At 34.3% G+C, this 21,598-nt stretch overlaps 4 protein-coding genes across 4 annotated transcripts; 1 reads left to right on the top strand and 3 right to left on the bottom strand.

Annotated features, from left to right (window-relative positions):
• Nucleotides 1-261: 261 nt before the first annotated feature.
• On the bottom strand, nucleotides 262-1,149 carry LOC121240583 (50S ribosomal protein L7/L12-like). Its single transcript, XM_041138065.1, has one exon. The coding sequence runs from the start codon at nucleotides 988-990 to the stop codon at nucleotides 481-483; it is 510 nt and encodes a 169-aa protein (XP_040993999.1). The 5' UTR covers nucleotides 991-1,149; the 3' UTR covers nucleotides 262-480.
• Nucleotides 1,150-1,538: 389 nt separating this feature from the next.
• On the bottom strand, nucleotides 1,539-5,245 carry LOC121243250 (ADP-ribosylation factor-like protein 8b). Its single transcript, XM_041141351.1, has 6 exons — nucleotides 5,046-5,245; nucleotides 3,563-3,644; nucleotides 3,431-3,463; nucleotides 3,148-3,269; nucleotides 1,973-2,134; nucleotides 1,539-1,806 (listed from the first exon to the last, which is right to left on the bottom strand). The coding sequence occupies exons 1-6, from the start codon at nucleotides 5,081-5,083 to the stop codon at nucleotides 1,689-1,691; spliced, it is 555 nt and encodes a 184-aa protein (XP_040997285.1). The 5' UTR covers nucleotides 5,084-5,245; the 3' UTR covers nucleotides 1,539-1,688.
• A 3,381-nt stretch (nucleotides 5,246-8,626) lies between these two features.
• LOC121249058 lies at nucleotides 8,627-11,591 on the top strand. The gene is made up of 9 exons (XM_041147715.1): nucleotides 8,627-8,923; nucleotides 9,225-9,418; nucleotides 9,544-9,819; nucleotides 9,898-9,956; nucleotides 10,116-10,152; nucleotides 10,247-10,318; nucleotides 10,441-10,591; nucleotides 10,686-10,853; nucleotides 11,067-11,591. Exons 1-9 carry the CDS (start codon nucleotides 8,723-8,725, stop codon nucleotides 11,433-11,435), a joined length of 1,527 nt encoding a protein of 508 aa, XP_041003649.1. The 5' UTR covers nucleotides 8,627-8,722; the 3' UTR covers nucleotides 11,436-11,591.
• Nucleotides 11,592-13,145: 1,554 nt separating this feature from the next.
• LOC121267859 (replication protein A 70 kDa DNA-binding subunit B-like) lies at nucleotides 13,146-16,485 on the bottom strand. The gene is made up of 10 exons (XM_041171952.1): nucleotides 15,900-16,485; nucleotides 15,270-15,424; nucleotides 14,736-15,006; nucleotides 14,572-14,668; nucleotides 14,349-14,473; nucleotides 14,188-14,266; nucleotides 13,940-14,084; nucleotides 13,703-13,860; nucleotides 13,475-13,595; nucleotides 13,146-13,298 (listed from the first exon to the last, which is right to left on the bottom strand). Exons 1-10 carry the CDS (start codon nucleotides 16,483-16,485, stop codon nucleotides 13,146-13,148), a joined length of 1,890 nt encoding a protein of 629 aa, XP_041027886.1.
• Nucleotides 16,486-21,598: the final 5,113 nt, after the last annotated feature.

Raw genomic sequence — 21,598 nt, forward strand, 5'->3', positions numbered from 1 at the left:
CCAAGAGCAAACAACCTTCTCATCTTACTTTAAACCCATCCTACCCTCAAAGAAATAAGAGGATAAAGCCTAAAAAAACTGCCTTTCAATGGAGTTTTATCCGGTGGAAGAATAAACAAACCATGGTGCATGCAATTTGACCATGATTGTGAATGAAAATGCGGGCCAATAGGTAACCAATACATCAACATAGATTCTGGGGGTTTTGGTTTGTACAAGACAAAACATGTAACATACCAAACCAGCTCGTATTTGTGATAGGCTTAGGCAAACGAAGAATAGAGATTTTTCATTTTCAATATAGCACGACAAGAACACAAATTTGGAGAGAATCATTCTCAGTAAAACTGGGATCATATAAAAGCACCCGATAACAGAAACTGACTTCCCACAAACAAAATTCTCATTTCCCATTAATCTAAGACTCCATTATTCTACATCAAAAGACTAAATCCGAAAAATTAAAAATAATAATAATTGTCATTCCAATACCACAGTAGCACCCAAGTCCTTGAACTTGGCAACAATGGAATCGGCCTCCTCTTTGGTGAGTCCCTTCTTCAACACCACGGGCGCTTTCTCCACCAACTCCTTGGCCTCCTTCAGACCCAAATCCGTGAACGTCCTCACCTCCTTTATTATCTTAATCTTGGACGCCGCGTCGAACTTCTCGAGCTTGATATCGAACGCCGTCTTCTCGGTAGATTTGGCCTCATCGGCAGACCCTGTACCGGATCCGGCGGATGCGGATGATGGGCTGAGCCCGGATAGTGCGGGACCGTACTTGTTGAGGCCCATCCGGAGCCTCGAGAGGATCGCATAGTCGTAGCGCTCGAGCTTGTTGAGGTCCAAAAGTTCGTCAGCGATTCGCTCGAGCTTCTGCTCCCGAGTCTCGGTAGCCATGCAGAGAACGCGGGAGAGCGGTCTCGGGGTGAGGGTGAAGAGCCTGGTTAGGGATTTGGATGGGATTCTTGAGGTTATGGAGGACATTTTTGAGCGAAGAAGGGTTTGGGCAGGGCTTTGGCCGCCGGGGGTTTACACTTGCAGGGAGGTTCTGGGTGAGCTCTCTCACATGAAAGAAATCGGAGAGGTGAGGGTAATTATGGAATTCGACTTATGAGTCAGCAGCAATAAGTAGATAACTTCTCCCAACGACGTCGTACGGGGGAAAAGAGCTGCATGCGCAAACGTGCACATATAGATTTGCCTTGGTAAAAGTCGTTGGTTTGTATTTTTAAGTCAATTTTTTTTTTTTTTGAAAAAAAAAAAGTCTTTATATGTACAAGTAGTTTTGAGTTAGCCCCAATTTTTTTTGAGTAAAATTTATTATTAAAAAATTTATTTTTTTCTTATAAATCTCATGTTTTATTATTTTTTTTAAAGCGACTAATCGACGATTTTATTTACAAATATCTTTTCTCGTATAGGTAGGTGGGTGGGTGTGTGTGAAAGGAATCATTGCCCAGTTAAGTTGATGGTTGGAGTTAAGGAGGAGCATATTCCTTTCACCAGTGCATTGTTTGGAGGAGAGAGCGAGAGATCCAAACTACCCAGGATTACTCAAATAGTCACGAAGAAATATACAGTAGCTTATAGCCTTACATCTCAACAATCATCAATCAAGACAAACCCATCACCAAAGAAAAATTCTAGCACACAAATCCAAAATAAAACAGAAAAAACTCTGCTCAGCTCTTTGACTTCGAGTGCTTTACAAACCAATCAATAATTGAATCGATGTTTGTCGAGTTCTTGCATGAGATCATGAAGCAGCAAACTTCTCTGTCAGTAATCAACTTGAGATCCCTGCAAAGTATAATGCAATTTCAGTATCAAAATAACAAGCTCTTCCTTATTATTCTTTAATAAAAGAAGTATATGGTACTTTTAACGTCTCAACATTAACCGAAATTGGCTTATTTTGGAATATCGCTTGACCAACCTCCCATCAAAAGTAAATATCATATCTTACATTTGATCGGTCAAAGCCTGTTTAGACAGGGCTCCTGGCTTGTCAATCTTGTTTCCTAGCACTAGCAGTGGAATACCACTCAGCGAGGGTTTGCTCAGCAAATCATGAAGCTCGCTTCTTGATATACTCACGTTATCGGGATCAGCAGCATCAACAACGTAACTGCAGTAGGATCATGTTATAGCAACTTGTTAAGCCATCATAAAAGTAAGCATCAACACGACTGATCTATTACTCATCCAATCAACAAAGATTTAAAAATTAATAGACAAGGTGTTTAACAAGAAACAAAGTTCATGATTAAGAAACATTTGCCAAGGAAAGTCACAGATAAAACTTATATCATAAAGAACATGAGGCGTTATGGCCAACATGTGTAGGTGCAAGTATAGAAAGATAAATAGACCCAAAGAATATTGATGTAGAAATTCTTCTAAACATTCATGTTTAACCTCAGAATTTTCTAAACTTGCTCGTGACTTCCATGTAATTGCACCCATTTGATCTCATGTTCAAAGACATTAATGGGATACTGGAATTGGCTGAGACATTACTTATCACAGGAGTCTCAATCCTATTACTAGAGTTCAAACTAGTGAAGGAACAAGTTCCTAAAGAAACAATTTTGTGACACCAAATAATTCGTGGAAAGTTCTGCTTCTTTTAAAAGTAAGAGCTCAACTCCAAGGCATTTAGGTCATGATTGGCTTTGCATCATGGTAACTGAATATAGGACGAGGATCAATCTCTCATCTGTTCAAGCATAGCTTTCTGCTTAGGTATGCATAAAAAAAAAATAGGCACACAAAAATAACATAGACAGAGTAAATTGGGTAATTGACAAGGACATACATATATCTATTCCACCATAACATTTGCAATCTTACTTAAAGAAAATAACTTTTAGAATCTCCAGTTGGAGAGGCTTAGCATGGGTGATGCTTAGAAAGTTAATTGAAACCAATAGTTAATTTTTGCACTTTTCTCTAGTTGTATGATATGTGATAGACAACTGTACAAGAAACCATGCATGAATATCAAATGCAAACATAAATGTGTAGCACAAGGAAGCTTCATGAACAGGGTATGCATCAAAGTCCTTTTATTTTTTGGCAACAAGATATTATTTTACCGAACAAATTGAGTTAATTAAGATGGAATAAATTGGTTCATACACAATAGCAGAAACTGCACGACAGTATCGCTCCCACATACTGCGGAATCTAGGTTGACCTCCAAGATCCCACAACTTTATGGTGACATTTCCTTTTGTCACCTTCCTCATATTAAATCCTACCTGAAAATCAAATGATAGGATTGATAAATACATTTTATCCCGGGCAATAAATTGAGTGGAAAAATAGACTGAAAGGGTATAAAAACCAAGATTTTGGCAAAGGTATATACTTCACTTGTAAAACTAAAATCAGGCACAACCCTTTCTAAAATATTACTCACCGTAGGGATCATGTCTTCACTATATCCACCAGTCTAGAAAGTAGAAACAAACAAATCAGTTTTCAGCGGACCAACCCACAGGGACAAAAAGAAAATAATAACAGTAGAAGCTCAACATGGTGATCTACTTACTGCAACAACATTTACAAGTGAAGTCTTTCCAGCATTCTGAAGGCCTATCAAAGATAGCTCCATTTCTTGCTTAAAAAAGAGGCTGCAATCACATGTACAATAGAGTAAGTTGATTCATTCTAAACAAATGGTCCATCAATGCCACTCAAAAAAAAAAAAAAAAAATATTTTGAAAATTTTGAGTATTCCAAATATTCTTGTCAAAAGTAGTGAAGAGATTCAAGGGGCAACCAAATACTCTGAAAGACAGATTTCTGCTTAGCTTAATGGCTAATGCACAAGATTTATAGGCTTCAAAGGGATACCTATGGGGTGGCGCGGGAGGAGTTTAGGTATCATATACTTAAGTGCAGTGAAATGTGCACAGGCCTCTAAATTGGTGGTTTCTTGGGGTTTTATAAACAGAGTTTGTCAGATATATGGAAAAGAAAAAACAAAAGTGAGGATTAGGCTCTGGTAGCTGGGATAAAATATGGCATTGTAAAGGGTGAGAAACTTAGACATAATGGATGAGTATCCATCCCTACAACGAGGGTGAGGTTCACAAGCCATATCCTTAAAATAATGAGAAATGTTAGTAAGGTGAAGCTTCTGCATGATGTTCTGATATTTTTAACATAGAAGAGAAATATGGATGCTATGTTGCAAAACATGTAGGATGAACTGAAGACATAATGAGTTCCTTTTTTACATTTGTTACACTTCCAAAAGACTAATAAGGCAAAGACTTGCATGATTAATTCGGACACAAGAGTTGAGCTGGGGAGGATGAGTTAGGTCCATGCCAGTCCCCAAAGGCAAAATTTTTCCATGGAAGGAAATACGGGGCATTAGTGCTTCTAGTAAGGTGGCCTTTATTGAATCAAGCTAATCAGCGAATTTTCACAGTTGTTCACAGTTGATAATCTTATGAATTACTTATCAAAAAAAATATATGATTGATCCATATGGTTAATACTTGTAAAGCCTAACATGGGTAAACCTATATCTTCTATTCTTATTCACTAACACTCCCTACGACACCGAATATCTATCCTGTCATCTGGAAAATCTATTTTTCTTAACAGCTAAAGCCTAACCGTGACATTTGAAGTTAATTCAACAACCCCAGGTTCCGCATATTTCACTTCAATAATGCTGGGACTCAATCAGCAACCAAAAAAAAAAAAAAAAGCAAGAAAATTTACATCTAACTAAAATGGATATAGATAAATAAAAAAGATGAATCTCCATTCTGATTATTGTAGAAAAAAAAAATTAACAAAGAGAGCTCAAATGAATCTCCATTCTGATTATAAGCTTTTTCTTTTTTCTTTCTTTGAGCAGAAGGTAAAATATTGCACTAAAGATTACGTTCCACAATACAAGTCTCTGATCGAGAATTTTAGTATGCATACCACATTTTTTTTAATTTTTCGAAAGGTGATTTCTCGAAGAAAAAGAAAATCAATATTTCGAGAGACAGGGAGAGGGAGGAGCAAACCTGCGGAGCCAATTGAGAAAGGCATCCCAAAAACCCATTGATGATCGATCAGAGAAAATGAGATAAGAGTCTCTGTTACCGCAGAAAGACAGGCAGAAATAGCGAGAGATCTCCCACTCCAACTCCAACTCCAACTCCACCTGACCTTGGAAACCAAGCAGCAGTAGGATTTATCACGTACATGTAGGATTTACTAGGAGCCATTTTGCGGTGGGCGGACCGGGATATACCTGGAATCAGAAAACGACATCGTCTCGAATTCACGATACAATAGTTGGCAGATGGAAAAGCGGACGGCCGAGATTTATTTAGATGATAGAGCCGAAGGAGTTGATTGTGGCGTAGTGAAAATATCTGGTAAAATTGAAACGTTTTGCAAGCTGATTGGTCCAAGGCCAGACTAAAATTTCTCAAATTAAGCTCAGACAGAGAGACAGATTAGACATTGCCATTACAATTTACAAGTGGCTCATCTCTATGGTTTGACAAGGTAAAAACAAATAAATTAAATTTTTATTTTTTATATATTAACTGAGATAATTTATTTTATGGTGAAAAAGATTTTTAGCAAGCATAAATCTGTCATTTACTCATTTTCTTGGAGAGAAATGTTACAAGAAAATGTTACATAATACACTCTAATTAACTAACATGTGATTTATTATTTTATTTAAATACATACATATTTAAGCATGAGGAGTGCTAGAGCCACAAATAGATTATACAAAAATAATCTTATAAATTGATTTGATTTCATCTGATTTATTATATCTACTTTATAATAAAAGTAACTTTATAATCTGACGATTCACATCAAGCCACGTCAGTTTGTGTGATTACTTTGTGTAATCCCTTGTGGCTATAGTATTCTATCTTAAACTATTAAGATAAAATGACAAAAATGAAAAATCATATGTTGATTAGGTGGAGGTATATAATTCAAGATTTTCATGTAGAATTTCTCTTTTATTAAATAGTTGAGCACAATCGGGCATAAACAATTCAATCAATCAATGACTAGGGGTGAAAATCGACTTCGTCGCTGCAATTTCGGTCCAAAATCAACATCATACAGATGAATTTTTCAAATGTTTAAAACTGGCCGAATAGGGGGAGCAAACCGGTAGCCTCAGTGTCAGTGCGATTTTGGTCGGTTCTTTGACTTCCTGTTGGTGGCATTGTGAAGAAGGAGGTGATCAGTGGAGGGTTGTGGCGTTGTGGGGTTGCGTGTGAGAGAGGAGAGAGATTCTTAAAAAATAAGAATAAGAGGGAAAAAGAAGAAAAGGGAGGGGAAGAGAGGGGAGGGGCAAGGTTGTTAAGCGCTACGCGGTCGAAACGACGCGTCGTTTCATATAGTTTTTTTTTTTTTAAACATTAGAACTAAAACAACACCATTTCACTTATTTAAGTGAAACAACGTCATTTTTTATACGTTTAATATATATATATATATATATAATCGGTCGGTTCAGCGGTTTGAACTAGGTTCAAATCTGGACCAAACCTGCTAACGTTGATTTTCTTATTTTTCTATTGTCGGCCGACCGATTCTCTGTTGGTTCGTGTCGATTGTTAGTGTGGTCGGTTTTTGTACAGCCCTAAGTGAATCTAGATCGAGAAATGATATTTACAGTCCTAAGATGTGCAAATCTTGCTCATTCCATTAAAAAAATGCATAAATTTGAAACTCACATGAAAAAAATTAATTTTTTTAATGGTAGACTACACATTTTTTTTAAAAAGTGCATTATATTTGCACACACTAAAACTATATATATATATAGCATTACTTATCTAGAAGAGAGGGCCATTGTCTCCAAAAATCTTAAAAATTCTCCTTATCTCTTTAAAATAAGATATTTGCTACTCATCATTCTACACAACACATACCGTATTTATTTTAATTTATTTTGGTTTTATTTATCCTAAATTAATTGAGTTTTTTTACTCATCATCTATATACCACATATTTAATAAGGAAAAAATAAAAAATAAAAAATTATATGTAATGTATATTGTAGAGACGATGAATAAAATTTTTTTTAAAATAATTTAGAAAAATCTTCAATGGTCTGATCTACCAAAAAAAAAAATAATAATTAAAATCCCGGCCCTCTTGTTGACTACCTCCCAAAATGTTTAATAGTCTGATCCTAACCCACAAAAAACAGAAATAAGCCATCATCATGCACGAAATTTAACAAAGGAACCCATGTTTCCCTCTAGAAAATCTTCAACAGAATCAAGCATGATCTCATTTGATTATACATATGAAATAACATAAAATGAGAGAAATATTATCTATAAATAATAATAAGATAATTTATAAATAATAGTAAAATAATTTAAATTAAAATTTTTGTGAGATTTTAAAAAATGAGAGATAAAAAGTTAAATAAAAAAAAAGTTAGAATATAATTTTTGTTATGTGATTTGAAAAGGTTGATTTATTTTTATTTTTATGTATTGTTTAAAATTTTGTAAAAGTTATAATAATTAGGTAATGATTATATAAAAAAGTTGAAAGTTTGAAGTTAAAAAATATTTGTGTTTAAATGGTATTTGGTTATTGAGATTATGAGATGAAATGATTCAAAGATTTATGAAACCAAACCTTACCTAAATATATATATTTATATGAATATATAAATAAAGTTTTTTGAAAGGCAAAAAAATATTATAGAAATATATAATAAACTCATAGTGTGTGATTTTACTACATTTTTCTTTTGAATCTGATCTTCAAATAATATCTATGTTTTCGTCGGTTTTCTTTACATTTGCTCTTTTAGAAAAAAGAGAAAATGTAGTAAATAACAAAATAATACTATATGCAAATAAACAAAAAGTTGATTATTATAATATTCCTGACTCCATTTACAGTACTTACTATTCACGCCTCATATATATTAATTAACGTTATATAATTTCTTAATTTTCACAATTAGTTTGATCCTCACGAAATAATGAAATATATATAAGTTGATTTGGTCATTCTATTTTATTATCAATGTAATCATTAATTTTACAAATATCATGACCATTAAATTATTAAAACCCCATATTTCTAACACCAGATATGTTGGATGGGCCAGAGAATTAAAATATTGAGCAATGCCATATACAGTTCTCATTTGGAGATTGAAACGCAAGTCTAGATCATTTTATCTTTAAAATTATAAAAATATCTCTTTTAAAATAATTTTTTTCTTATTTAATAAAATGTTTGTACATACAATCATAAGTTGAGACTGGAAATAAAATTTCTTTAAAATGTTACACCGTAAAATATTGCACTTGCACGTACAAATTAGCAAAGATAAAGCCATTTGATTTTGGTCGTCCGGCCAGCTATAAGTACTATTGAAGAAACAAAGCAGTCAAGTAATTAATTCATCGAATTGGGAAACCAGAAACTTCGCCCAATGATTCGTTACCTCATTCTCTAATTCATTTTTCCTTTCTTCTACGTAACACAAATCTTAGAAAACCATGGCCACAAGCTATTCTTACCTTACTCACCAAGTCAGACCAAGAACCCGAACCTCCCTCTCTACCCTCTTTATCTCTCTCTCTCTCTCTCTCTCCCCCAAGTTAATTAAAAGATTTTTGGGCAACATCGAACGCTCTTTTCACTTTGACAGGAAAATCTGCAAACTCTAGAGTTTCTGCATAATATGCATTCCATGTCCAACTCCAATGTGGTTCTTCGTCCTTTGGTTTTCTTCTTGGTTTCCACGTCAGTGTTTTCACCAAAATGGATAGCGTCCGGTTCGCCTGCTGATCAGGAACCCAAGTACTTCAAGAGGACCGATCCTCTAACCCACTTCAATTACTACAATGGGGGTTACGATGTTCGAAACAGACATTACTGGGTGGTAAGTTCATGTAACATCTTCGTTACGTAGTTCATATAACATCTTCATTGCAAATATCTTCCGTCATGTTTATATATACCTGCATGCACATGTCTATTTCTTTTCGCGGATAGGACCCACACTGGTGTAATTTCAAGTATATGGTCCCATTTCTCCTAGATAGATACTGCATCATGTCAATGAGTTTCTTGGGATAGGAGCCAATGCAACCTGCAGGATGTCATTTGTGAAAACGGGATTGATTTGTGGGCAAATGAAAACGGGATTGATTTTTGCCTTTTGTTTTTCTCAATTTTTTCAGTCTGCGGCATTTACAGGAGTCCATGCGTATGCAATTGCGGGAGTTTGGTTGCTATGTGGGCTGGGATTTGGTATCTTCTTGACAGTGAAGAATCCAAGCGGTAGCTCATGGCCATTTATAAAGCAATATTTAGATCGTGATCATAATTATATCCTGATGTTCCTGCTGGTCCTGCTCTTCACCTTTCTCGCCATGTAAGTGCCTAATTAAAAGCGATCCATATTTGCACGCTGCATGCGTATCTCTTTGCTCTTTTCTTGTTGGTCCTATATTTGTTTGGTCTGATTGGGCGAGGCGTTGCATCTTCCTGGATTTCAAGAGTTGCATCCAGTTTTGTCCTGGCAGCAAATCAGAGCACCTTATGGAGAACGGAGAAAATGAAAGGAACTATTCTGAAAATGGGAGGAGATGCCCATCAAACCATCCAGAAAGTAATGAATGCAATGACAGAAATGCAGTCCATTTTACTTCCCTACGATCCAATCACATCTAGGACGTTGAAGATCACCACCCATCGACTTGGAAGAGAATCACATGTCATCCACAATTTCGTTGATAAGAGTGGGCATTCAATTGATCAGGCAATCCATACTTCGTAAGCATCTATTCTTTACATCTTCTCATGCTTGATGATCAAGAAATTAATGTAATTTTTTCTGATCATTCCATGTAGATACATAGCTCATCTTGTGATTGTAACTATCAACTTGGTGATGCTGGTTGCTGCACTGGGTAAGTTTTCTTTTACCATGAAGCATAAAATTAGGCACTGTGCATGGAATCCCTTTTTCCTTTTGTGCTTTGCGTACGTTCTTTAACATCTGGTTGATTCTAACAAGGATGTAACGAAAGCTAAATTGGTTAGACTAATGGATTGCTGCTTTGGCTCAGTTCTGCTCTTGTTGCATTGGCACCACGGGATTATTTTGTGAGTAAATTTATTGATCGATCTCAATTAATTCAATTTGGTTAAAGGTGGTCATTCTTTCACTCACGTACATGTTCTGCTTTCATAATTTCAGCATAATTTTTTGCTGCTGGATCTTAGCAACTATATGCTGGATTTTGACTGGCATTGATTTCTTCCTTGACACGTGAGTAAAACTTATATTGTTTTGGAGATCACTAACTTCCATTAATCCATTGTCTTCAACATGCATGCACTAGTCTCTCATTGATCACGGTGTTCATTGATCAAATGCATGTGGCAAGGCAGCTTTGCAGAAGATACATGTTCAGCTTTTGCAGATTTTGAAGAAAACCCACATAATAATAGTCTGAGCTCAATACTGCCATGCATGAATCCTTCATCCTCGAAAAGGATAATGGTTGACATTGGCTACACCATCCATACCCATATAGCTCAGGTACAAACCTGCTTATTTTTGCAGATACGTACACATGATGAGAGTGAAATTGTTTTGTATAACGCAATTAATATTTGTATATCATGTGTTGCAGTTGAATTCAAAAATAACAGACTATTATAAGTCTCTTGGATCAGATGAACAAAGCGAAGGTTTCGTCGGAGTTAGAAAGATTTGTGAACCCTTCTCGGGAGCACCTAGCTACAGCTACATGCCTGAAAGCTGCCCAAAAGATGCAATTCCAGTTGCTGACTTACCAAATGTAAGCTATATATATATATATATATATATATATATATATACATACACGTACCCAAAACAAACTCATGCATGTGTTTAATTTTTTGTTTTATAATGGGGTTTTTGCTTTGATCTGTACTGTGCAAGCATTAGACTGATTGAAGCTTTCCATAAGTTGGATTAATTAATATCAAAACTTAAACTTTTGGCTGCAAAATCACATACGTACGTGTAGGTTCTTGCTAGATTCACGTGTTACCAGAACAAGTACTCCAGCGGAGAATGTGAAAGCGATGGAAGATTTCTTCCCGAGGCTTGTTACAACATGGTCTCGGCTTATAGTCGTTCTGTCCAATACGTGATAGATGTACATTCAGATTTGCAAAGCTTGACAGAATGCAGCTTTGTGAAGAACAGACTTTCTGAGGTTGTTTCACATCAATGCCAGCCGTTTAAGGTTTCGATCAGATTTTTATGGTCATCAATGCTTGCGCTTTCCATTGTCATGGTGCTTTTAGTATTAATTTGGGTGGCAAAAGCTTATCAAGACAGAGGAAGAAGCTTCTCTCTATGTTCCATCACCCCCAATATTATTCCTAGATAGAATTAATTAATTAATTAGAAGATGAATTGCAACAAAATGCAAGAGTACCAGAGGGATTAAATTAGCATTGATTACAACACAATGTACAGATCAAATAGGTTTAGAGTAAAATTTGAGGGTGTGGTAATACATGTACATACACCTTTCCTCTATTTTTTATTTTTTTATTTTTGCATTTTCACTTTTAAATTTTTAGAAATAATTCGTAATGTACTCTCGGCCATGGTCGTCGCAAGACGCAGATTAATAAAGGAAGGATAGTGATCAATTTACACAATTTTTTTTAGTAATGATTATTGAGGTGATTATTTAATATATATATATATATATATATACATATAAAAAAAAAATAGGATGAAGCACATATTTAGCAAAGATAAATGCTTAATTACCCCCAAAATTGTAATTACTTACAGAAATCATGAAATTACTCTCTATATATATATATGGTTTTCATGAACTAATTATTCCAATCAGTCCTTATATAATTCCTTCATCCTTCTGTGTAATTTATAACCTGAAAAAACGATGATAGAATTAATCAGAGAGGCGCTCCAGATTGATTGGGTGTGAAACTAATTTTCACACAGACCAATCATGAAGTGCCACGTAATTAAGCATCTCAAGGAAGTGTAAATTGGATCCGCATACAGTGAATTGACTCTCCCTCTCCTTCCCCCATCTGCACTCAATCGACCCCCCCCAAAAAAAAAAAGGAGTTTTCTGAACCTCATTTGTGTTTCTCTGTATTTTTTGTTCATCACTTGATTAAAGAATTTATTTTTTGGGTCCCCTGCATATTAAACCTGGTATTGGAAAGAAAGTTAGCAAAGAACATAATAATATCTGAATCCAGAATTTGTTTGGCAAGCAGCTATCTTTGTGCAGATTTACACTCGCAGATCTAGAACAAGTGTAAAAACATGTCACTCTGTAGGATGCAAATCCGGAAGAAGCTTCTCTGCGTGTGGTTCAACAAAACTCTGCCATGAAAAGTTTCTGTAAACACAAGGAAGCAGAGACTTTTAAAAGGGAAACACGCACACGCAACCACTTGAATGGGAGCAGAGACTTTTTTTTAGGGCTTGATTGAGTGCAGATGGGGGAGGGAGAGGGAGAGAAAGAAGGTGAGGGAGAGTCAATTCACTATAAGCGGATCCAATTTACATTTCCTTGGGATGCCTACATGGCAATTCATGATTGGCCAGTGTGAAAATTAATTTCACACCCGACCAGCCTCAAGATTTTTCCAATTAATTAAGGATCGATTTGATTAAACTCAAAAGTAAATAGAATAAAAAAGTTCAATTAAAAAGCGTATGAATGAAACCTTAATTTAACTTTAAGAAAAACTACATGAATCAATTTTGTACTCTTAACGATTTCATTTTCACAAAACCAGTATGTGCTAGCCTGTAATTACAAAGGGTCTGTTTTCTTTTAATTGTACATACGTACTGTACAAGACGTACGTACAATTAGATATATATCATGTTCAATTGGCATGGGCATGCTGTGGAAGATATATATATATATATATACTAGGTCGGAACAACGTGCAAAGCACGTTTGCCTAGTTCGGTAAAAATATCGATATTTATAAAACATTAGTTTACAATGTAACATAATCCATAATCCAACACATATTTACAAAACCAACAAAAATATCAGTTCATAATACGAGTCCTTTGATATTTTTACTATGATGCATCATTTTGTGTCGTCTTGTACTGCATCAACAGAGACGACATTGAAATTTTTGTGTTGCTGCTGGTTGAGTCGATTAGGGTCTGCTAAAAGTTCGATCATCCATTCTTTTTGCGAAACTTCTGCTACAAGATTTTCAATATATGGCAGATGCTCCTGCAAAGAAAATTTTTAATAAGCTTCTATGATTAATAAAAATTTAAACAACAGATACATGAAAAATTAATATAAAACTCAATGTGGTCATAGATAATGTAGTAAACATGTCGAAAATTCTAAGATGAACTTTTTTACTCACAACAATAAATTTAATGGAAAATAGGAAAACATACATCACCAGTGTGATTCATAAGTTCAACTGCTGAACAACCGAATGTTTGTTCTACAACTTCGCCAAACATAATAGCAGATAGTCTTCCTGTACCATCGTCGAGTTCAACATATGCTCGACAACTATAAATTTGATAGAAATGTCATTTTAAGTTAGAATCAACAAAAGCTATACATTAAATCTATCACATAAATTATCAAATAAAACAAAAAATTTGAAAGATACATACCGTGGTTGAGAAATGCTTTGGTGTTTACAATGGTAACAAAGGAATGTATCATTGTAATCATACCCAGTTCCTTTATTGCAGCCAATACATGACATATAATAAAATATCTGGCGCAAGTCAACTACAATTATCTTGGCCTTTATCCAAAATTTTGCTTTCTACATTACATTAGAAACAATTTTTTAGGTGAATTGATTGTATAAATATTTAAATCTGTTACAAAGAATATGATTTTACCTGCATGGGTTGTAAACTTTTAATGAACTCAGCAACATCACAATTCTTGATGATTTCTCGAATACCAACAGAAGATAGAGATGTTGATGGGTATGTCAAGCATTTTGCAATAATTCTCTCAAGTAATAAGTCATTAATCACCGCCCTTAAAATTCATAAAAACAAATGCAACATAAAAAATAAAAATATGGAGATTTCAATATTCAAATAGCATGTTACAAATAATGATTTATATTTGTGATAATTACCACTGTTGCAATGAAGTTGCCTCAGGAAGAGCAGGATTGATCATAAATTTACTTTTTGGACGTGATGAAAGAGACAATCCTTCGTTGGAAATAAAGATCATGATTAATGTAAGCATATATAATATAAAAGAAAATATAACATTGTTAATTATTAAAAATACCATTATAAGAACCAACTCTTATTCTTGTTCCAAGTATAACTGGCTTTGAGCCAATTATTTCTGAGATTTTTTTGCATTCATCTTGCACAAATTGACCCCACATAGTTAAACTTATGGGGTTTAAGCTACAAAATTGGAATAAAAAAAGAATTAACAGAATATGTAAGAAATAAAGAATGAAAAATAATTCTAAAAGAGTGAACTATCTAAAAAATATTTTTACCTTTGATCAATAACATAGATTTCCTGAATAGTTGTCGGTCCATGTGCCGAAGTTATCTCTCTACATGGTTTGATATGAATTGCAACAGCCAAAACATCTGACAAATAAGATTTAAATTTTTAATAGATCGATAATTAAAGATTCTAAAATAAAGAGTAAATTACCTATTTCTGCAATTGAGTTTTTGTAAGCATCAAATTCATTGAACGGAATGAGCTGGTACTTTGGTAGCTCCAATTGTTCTTCATCTTTCAGAACTTCCTCAATTATCGTTCTTGAATTTAGGATCCATTGATATTCATGTGTTTCAATTCTATACCTTGGATCCAGCGGCCTCACATATGCATTACTAATGTAATATGACTGGAAAATATGTAAGGTATCATCTCGTGAGTCAATATCTTTATCGAACATTGTCGCTTGCACTCGATTTCCCTGTACAGTATAAGAAATTGAAATGAACAATTTATAAAAAAAAAAATTGTAATGAATAATTGAGTATAATAATTTTTTTTTATTTTAAATTGTTTTCGGGTTTTAAAAAAAATATTTTTTAAATGCGTTACAATAAGAGAACTAAATGAAAGCAACATCATCAATATTTATATAATATGAAAAGATTTAGAATAACAAAATCATTCACAAGTTTTTAGTACACAAAAAAAACAAAAGACAATAGAAAGAAGTAATTAATATACCTCTGGATCAATCAATGTTAGACTTTGGTACTTTACTGGCGAGCGTTGGCCTGTTCGTTTGGGTGACTTGTCAGCCACGATCATTTTCATTTTCCAATTCCTTGTATTTGGAGTTATATCTTTTATTGATGTATAGATAGTCCGCATCTTTAAAGCTGTTCATATACAAAAATATCAAACGTGTAAGAATAATAAATCCAATAATAAATTTAAAAAGAAAATTGTAAAGAGAATTAAAAAATGCAATAAATATTTCAGGACTACTATACTAAACATACAGAACAGATAATTCAATTAAATATGTAATTTTGCATAAGTAGTTAAACTCAAATTATACAATTGAATCATTACCTATATAACATTAATCTGAACATGCCAATCTTAATAATTCTGTATACACAATATTTTTTGTGCAGTTCTTTTCTGATAGTTCAGTCGACACTGGTCGTATTAAAACCCTTATTGTAGATGCAGTCTTAGCCCTTGATAAAGCCACATATAATTGACCATGTGAGAAAACAGGTTGAGGTAAATATATCCCAACAAAATCCAATGTTTGCCCTTGTGACTTATTTATAGTCATTGCAAAGCTTAATCTGATAGGAAACTGGGTTCGTTTGAATGGAAAACCACTATTTTCATCAACATTTGGCAAAAATGGGATTCTTGGAATAAATACTCTTTTTCCTCTATGGTGCCCAACTGCGATTTCCGCATCAATCACATTTCGATCAAAAGCCCGACAAATTAGGCGTGTTCCGTTGCATAGTCCTTCTGAAGGATTAATGTTTCTAAGCAGCATGATCGGACAGTTTATCTTCAGTAACAATTCATGAGGAGGAAGTCCATTTGGGGTCAGAGTATTTAAAAAATCCTCCATGACTGATTGTTCAGATGCATCTATTGCTTCATCAAAGCTATAATATCGCCTAAGCTCACCAGGAAACCTATGAATTAGTAATGCATTTATTTCATCAACATAAATGTTCTTTGGTGTTAATATGGCCCGATTCATCATAGCTGAAATATTTATTGAATATCCATGAATATCATGGAAAACAGCATCTATTAAATGATTCAAAGAAGTGCAGTCATCTTCATATGGAACAAGCATGCCATCAGGAATTTTTATAGTTTCATCAACTGTGATTGGTGGCATTCCGTTGCCTAATTCTAACACATATTCTGAAAAAACTGGATCCAATCTTGCTCGCATATTTTCAGTCAAATGAAGTTTGATCAATGTAGGTCACAAATAGGAAGAAACCAAACTGGAGTCAACTTGTTGTTGTCTTGTTCCTTTACGAACCACAGGTAAAACCTGGCGAAAATCTCCACCAAAAACGACAACTTTTCCACCGAATGTTAACTCTGAGTCATTAATGTCTCGTAACATTTTATCTAATGCTTCGATGTGTTGTTTTCTTGACATGGGAGCCTCATCCCATATAATTAACTTTGCTACACGTAGTAGCTTTGCAAGGGCACTTTGTTTACTGACACGACACATGCTATGTTCATCAGTATCCAGTGGAATCTTAAAGCGCGAGTGTGCTGTTCGACCTCCAGGAAGGATAGATGCTGCAATACCAGATGAAGCAGTTGCAAGTGCCACTAATTTTCTTGATCTTACTGCGGCGAGAAGTGTCTTGTACAAGAATGTCTTCCCTGTACCCCCTGGGCCATCAACAAAGAATGTAGCAGCTCTATTTGAAAAAACAGCACCCAAAACTGAATTATAGACATATCGTTGTTCACTATTAAGGGCTTCTGATGCAGCAATATCTTCTGTTGGAATTTCAACAGCCAATTCATCGTCAATTTCCCTATATTCGAATTGATCTTCATCGAAACAAATGTTGTCATCAAGAAGATGGAACGAATTAATATCTTTTCCCATTGATTCAAGTGTAAATGAGATTGAACGCAAAACTTGCATTCTTACATTGAACGTAGAATCTTCAGTTGACCTAAAATCAAGTGACATATCTTGTTCAAAACGTTCCCAAAGTTCTCTCGGATTGGTTGGATTACAATAAACCAATATAGTGGCAAATAGTCGTCTTAAACTGGACGGCATTTGATATAGAGATGCTTCATATAAACAATCTTCTAAGCTGCTGTCTCTCTGTAACAAACCGTGCATAGTTGCTGCGTCACGAAATGTTGGAGCCACAACACCATCAACTGTCCTAAGATCTTCAAATGACAAAGGTCCTCTGACATGATTTAATAATATCCGTAGATAATACCTCTCACCTTCAAATGGATTTGCTGTAACAATTCGACCTATAACAATTTTCTTCTTCCGACAAGTCCACTCTTTGTATTGTTGGCTCCAAACATAAAATTCTGGAAATTCTTTGTACAACAATGTCCTGGCATTCTCATCCACTCGGTTTAGTGCAAAGAATTCTGTTAACATCGATTTTGTAGACCGATCAGAGCTGAGAACATTGGTTAAGTCTTCATTTGATCGAAAAGTTACTTGGTGTTGATCCTCAAGATGTAAATGTAAGCTATATACTGCTGGGTACATTTCATTAACAATAAAACCATATATTCTCCACATTGCTTCAGGTGGAGCAATCCATCGAGCCGATTGGAATTGTTGGATTTCATCAATTTGTTGATTGTTTTGTTCAGAAATCAAATTGAAAGCAACACGATCATGCCCTTTGTAAATGTATTTATAAAGATATTTGACTGCTTTTACCGTAGAACAAATCTCGACATTAATGTGACAGTCAAATGTTGCAAGCAAATATGGATTATAAGGAACGACCCAACGATTATCCAAATTATGACCTCTCACATTGACAGTTACTCCATTGTCAGAACGCCTATATATTGGGAAGCAATCATTTCCAACAGTCGTAGCCGATGTAAAATTTTTTGGATAACAGTTTTTGCAATAACCATTTTTTTTCATACAAACATTTGTAGGATTCAACACCCCACATGGTCCATGTATCATATGCTTGACAACAGCGTTATGCAAATGCAAATTCACATTTTTATCAGGTATTTCTGCGGATACAATCTCATCAAAAGATTCAGGCGCATAAAGTTTCCAATCCCTCTGTAATATAATTAAAAAATGAGCATGTGGAAGCCCTCTTTTCTGGTGCTCAATGACGTAAACATACGCTGAGACTTTTCCAAATATCTGCTGCTTGAATAATCGATCCTTTAACTCTTCTAATTTTGCACGAAAAACCCGAGCGACCAAATCAGGCCGATTTTGAATTTCCTCATACATGCGTAATTCATTTGAAATTTCTTGCCAGTTTGGATTACATGTCATTGTTAAAAAAATGTCTGGCTTACCATAACGCTGAACTAAAGCCATTGCTTCCATATATCTTTTTCGCATATCTCTTGGACCCCCAATAAATGATGAAGGCAGAATAATTCGTTTTCCAACTTTAGAAGCATTAGTTTCCCCAAGCGTAATGGTATCAACAATACCTTGATATAACTCAGATCGAATATGTTGTTGTTTGCTACGAAAATAATCTAATCTTGACGTCTCGATCTTAACATACATATCAACAACAAATTGTTGCAATAGACGACCTGACAGCAACAAAATTGATCTGACATTTTCTCTGATTTGTAATTTGTAGCAATAATATTCACGGCACGAAACAATTGGATCCTTCATTTTTCTGTTCAACGCTACAAAAGTTGAAGGAGAATGAAATATTACAAAATTGGACATCTACAAACTGATTACAAAATGGGAAGATTAAGATTACACTCTCACCTCGTTGTTCTCTTGTAAGTAATTCTTCTGCTGATATCGATTGGTGAGGATCTATTGATTGAGTTGTTTCATTACACATTAATGTTCTTTCTCTATTCACCCTTCGAATGCCTTGATGCCAACCAGTATCTCCAAAAGGAAACAACAGCGGATACTGAAGTGGATCATAGCAGCCAAAATAATACTGAACTATATGACTTCCACCAGAATGACTAAAGACAGAAATGTTCCGTCCTCCTAACTGATCTGCATCTTCATTTTCAACCCATATTGCTGCAACTTGTGATGATGTCGGAGCATTGAATACACGCTGATCTAGGCCAGCATCTGATCTTATATGGATTACTTGATTTTCCAAATTTGGCAAATCACCAAGACATCGAAAAAACATAGAATATGGATTGATGCGAAGAATATCGATGAGTTGAGCTATAATTGATGGATTCATTCTATCTGAATCAGAAATGCGATTTTCCAATTCATGCTCAGTATCATAAAAATACAATTGAAGATAAGAAGGACGACCATTTAATGGGACTAAATCATTGATATAGTGATAGATCTGTCCTTGAGTTCGGAAGGTATAAATCCCTCTATTCCGTCTGCAAAGATCTCTATCGAATTTAACTCCAAAAGATGTAAACGCGAACTTGTTATTATAAGTCCGAACATAGGTCTTAAAATGCGCACTTTCATCTGTGTTAGAGGTAAAAAGATCATATAATTGATCAGGGACATCATTTGTGACCAAAGAAATTGTTCCATCAGCACAACAAAATCCGTTTGTTTCATGATAGAATCGCTTTGCTTTACAATGTCTGCAACAAGGCATACATGGCAAAGAATATGCTTCGAATGGCACAACTTGCAATAATTGTCTAAGTCCAGCAGAACGGTGATGCCCCCCACCTATTAAGTTCAAAATGAACACAAGACAATAGGCATAAACTCATCAAATTCTTTGAATGATTAGACTAAGGACACTATTGGAAGAATACCAAGAGTTGACATTGGAATCAAAAGAATGAATAATATAATTATACTTGTTCCTTACCCCTACGAGGTGGCGGTATACTTGTTTCAAGACTTGACTCTTCCCGAACAACATATGGGACCTATTTGAATAGGATGTTCCCAAATTTCAATGGAAAGGAATATAACGCTGCTTGAATAAGAAAGATAGAAAAATAAATTCAAGAAAACCTGTTGAATTAAGAGCTGATTTAAGACAGTTGTTTCATCGATGTATGTGTTTCTTGAATTGCTCGGACAATCAGAACGATTCGTCACATTGTTTAATGATGAAGTCGCCTCTGAATCAACCACACAGACATTGACGCCAGGAGGAACACATACTTCATGAGATGAACCCAATTCATTGATGTCAACATCATCAACGCGGAAATTTCGTTGTCTCTTTAACACTTTTTGCAGAACAGTAAAATCCTGAATGATGTCTATATGTTCAACATCATCATTTGAAGGTTCATCAATTAACGTAATCATTTGATCACTCCTAAATGAAGCTGAATCGTTTAACTGGATGGAATTGCTTCTAGACGCTTTTTTTTTAGCATATCTTTCTCTTTGTTTTCTACGGAGTTCTTCCTTTTTCTCTTCTGGTAAGTCTTTATACGAGATTTTCCTTGCTGGTTGTTTTCCATGATCTTCAAAAAATCGTTTTCAAGCTTAACTCTTACAAAATTAATACTTCTATTTAAAAACAAATGCTACATAACTGATTAATACAATCTTACCACTTTTCATTATGTTAATGATGCGAACAATTCTTCCAAACGTTGGATACTGTTCCACACAACCAAGACTAAATGAATAATTAACAACTGCTTAATGCAAAATACACATCTACATGGTGTATTTTAAATTATATAAACAAAATAACACATAAAATAAAGAAAATACCATGAATAGAGAATCTATAAAAAGCATAGATTGATATCACACATCGAAATTCATAAAATAAAATATTTCTCAAAATTAATTTTCTATTAGTAAGTACACACTAAAATATGTAAAAAAAGGACTTACAGTTCTCAAAACCAACAGTGGAGAGTCTTTTATATAGTTAGATCTCTTGATAAGGAGGATAATTCCTGTGTAGATAGGAAAAACATTGTAAGTTTTGATTGTATTGTATACACACACATATAAGCATAAGAAGATTGTCCAAATATGTATTTTGCAAACATTTTGGAATGATGCCAAAAAATTAAAACCACTTTTCAATTTTGTTTCTAGTATTTTATTCAAAACTTTTTCATTAATCCTAAACTCAATGAAGACAAGATAATTTTTTCTACACTTATCCTGTTTTGTCACAATAATATAAACTTCAATTTTTTAATAATATTTTATATTATTATTGGTTCTTTAATTTCATTTTTTTTATTATTACTATGATCACTTTCATTATTTTATTTTATTATTGCAAAAGCTATTGTGTATCCTATATTAAGGTATTTTGTTATATATTATTTTCATTTTTCAAATTGGACCTCCTGCTTCACAATAATATATGATATAAATTTCAATTTTCTAA

The sequence above is a fragment of the Juglans microcarpa x Juglans regia genome, chromosome 1D, assembly GCF_004785595.1.
Source record: "Juglans microcarpa x Juglans regia isolate MS1-56 chromosome 1D, Jm3101_v1.0, whole genome shotgun sequence".
NCBI classification, from domain to species: domain Eukaryota; kingdom Viridiplantae; phylum Streptophyta; class Magnoliopsida; order Fagales; family Juglandaceae; genus Juglans; species Juglans microcarpa x Juglans regia.

What these genes read in the sequence shown, in the direction of transcription:
- LOC121249058 (XM_041147715.1), top strand. Translation starts at nt 8,723, where the DNA reads ATGCATTCCATGTCCAACTCCAATGTGGTTCTTCGTCCTTTGGTTTTC. An exon ending in GAAACAGACATTACTGGGTG is followed by an intron (nt 8,924 to 9,224) that starts GTAAGTTCATGT and finishes CAATTTTTTCAG; the next exon opens with TCTGCGGCATTTACAGGAGT. An exon ending in ATTGATTTCTTCCTTGACAC is followed by an intron (nt 10,319 to 10,440) that starts GTGAGTAAAACT and finishes GTGGCAAGGCAG; the next exon opens with CTTTGCAGAAGATACATGTT.
- LOC121267859 (XM_041171952.1), bottom strand. Translation starts at nt 16,485, where the DNA reads ATGCGAGCAAGATTGGATCCAGTTTTTTCAGAATATGTGTTAGAATTA. An exon ending in AAATGTTGATGAAAATAGTG is followed by an intron (nt 15,425 to 15,899) that starts GTTTTCCATTCA and finishes GTATATGAACAG; the next exon opens with CTTTAAAGATGCGGACTATC. An exon ending in AAGAGTTGGTTCTTATAATG is followed by an intron (nt 14,267 to 14,348) that starts GTATTTTTAATA and finishes TTTCCAACGAAG; the next exon opens with GATTGTCTCTTTCATCACGT.
- LOC121240583 (XM_041138065.1), bottom strand. Translation starts at nt 990, where the DNA reads ATGTCCTCCATAACCTCAAGAATCCCATCCAAATCCCTAACCAGGCTC.
- LOC121243250 (XM_041141351.1), bottom strand. Translation starts at nt 5,083, where the DNA reads ATGGGTTTTTGGGATGCCTTTCTCAATTGGCTCCGCAG. An exon ending in GTGAAGACATGATCCCTACG is followed by an intron (nt 3,270 to 3,430) that starts GTGAGTAATATT and finishes TTTGATTTTCAG; the next exon opens with GTAGGATTTAATATGAGGAA. An exon ending in CGTGCAGTTTCTGCTATTGT is followed by an intron (nt 2,135 to 3,147) that starts GTATGAACCAAT and finishes ATCCTACTGCAG; the next exon opens with TTACGTTGTTGATGCTGCTG.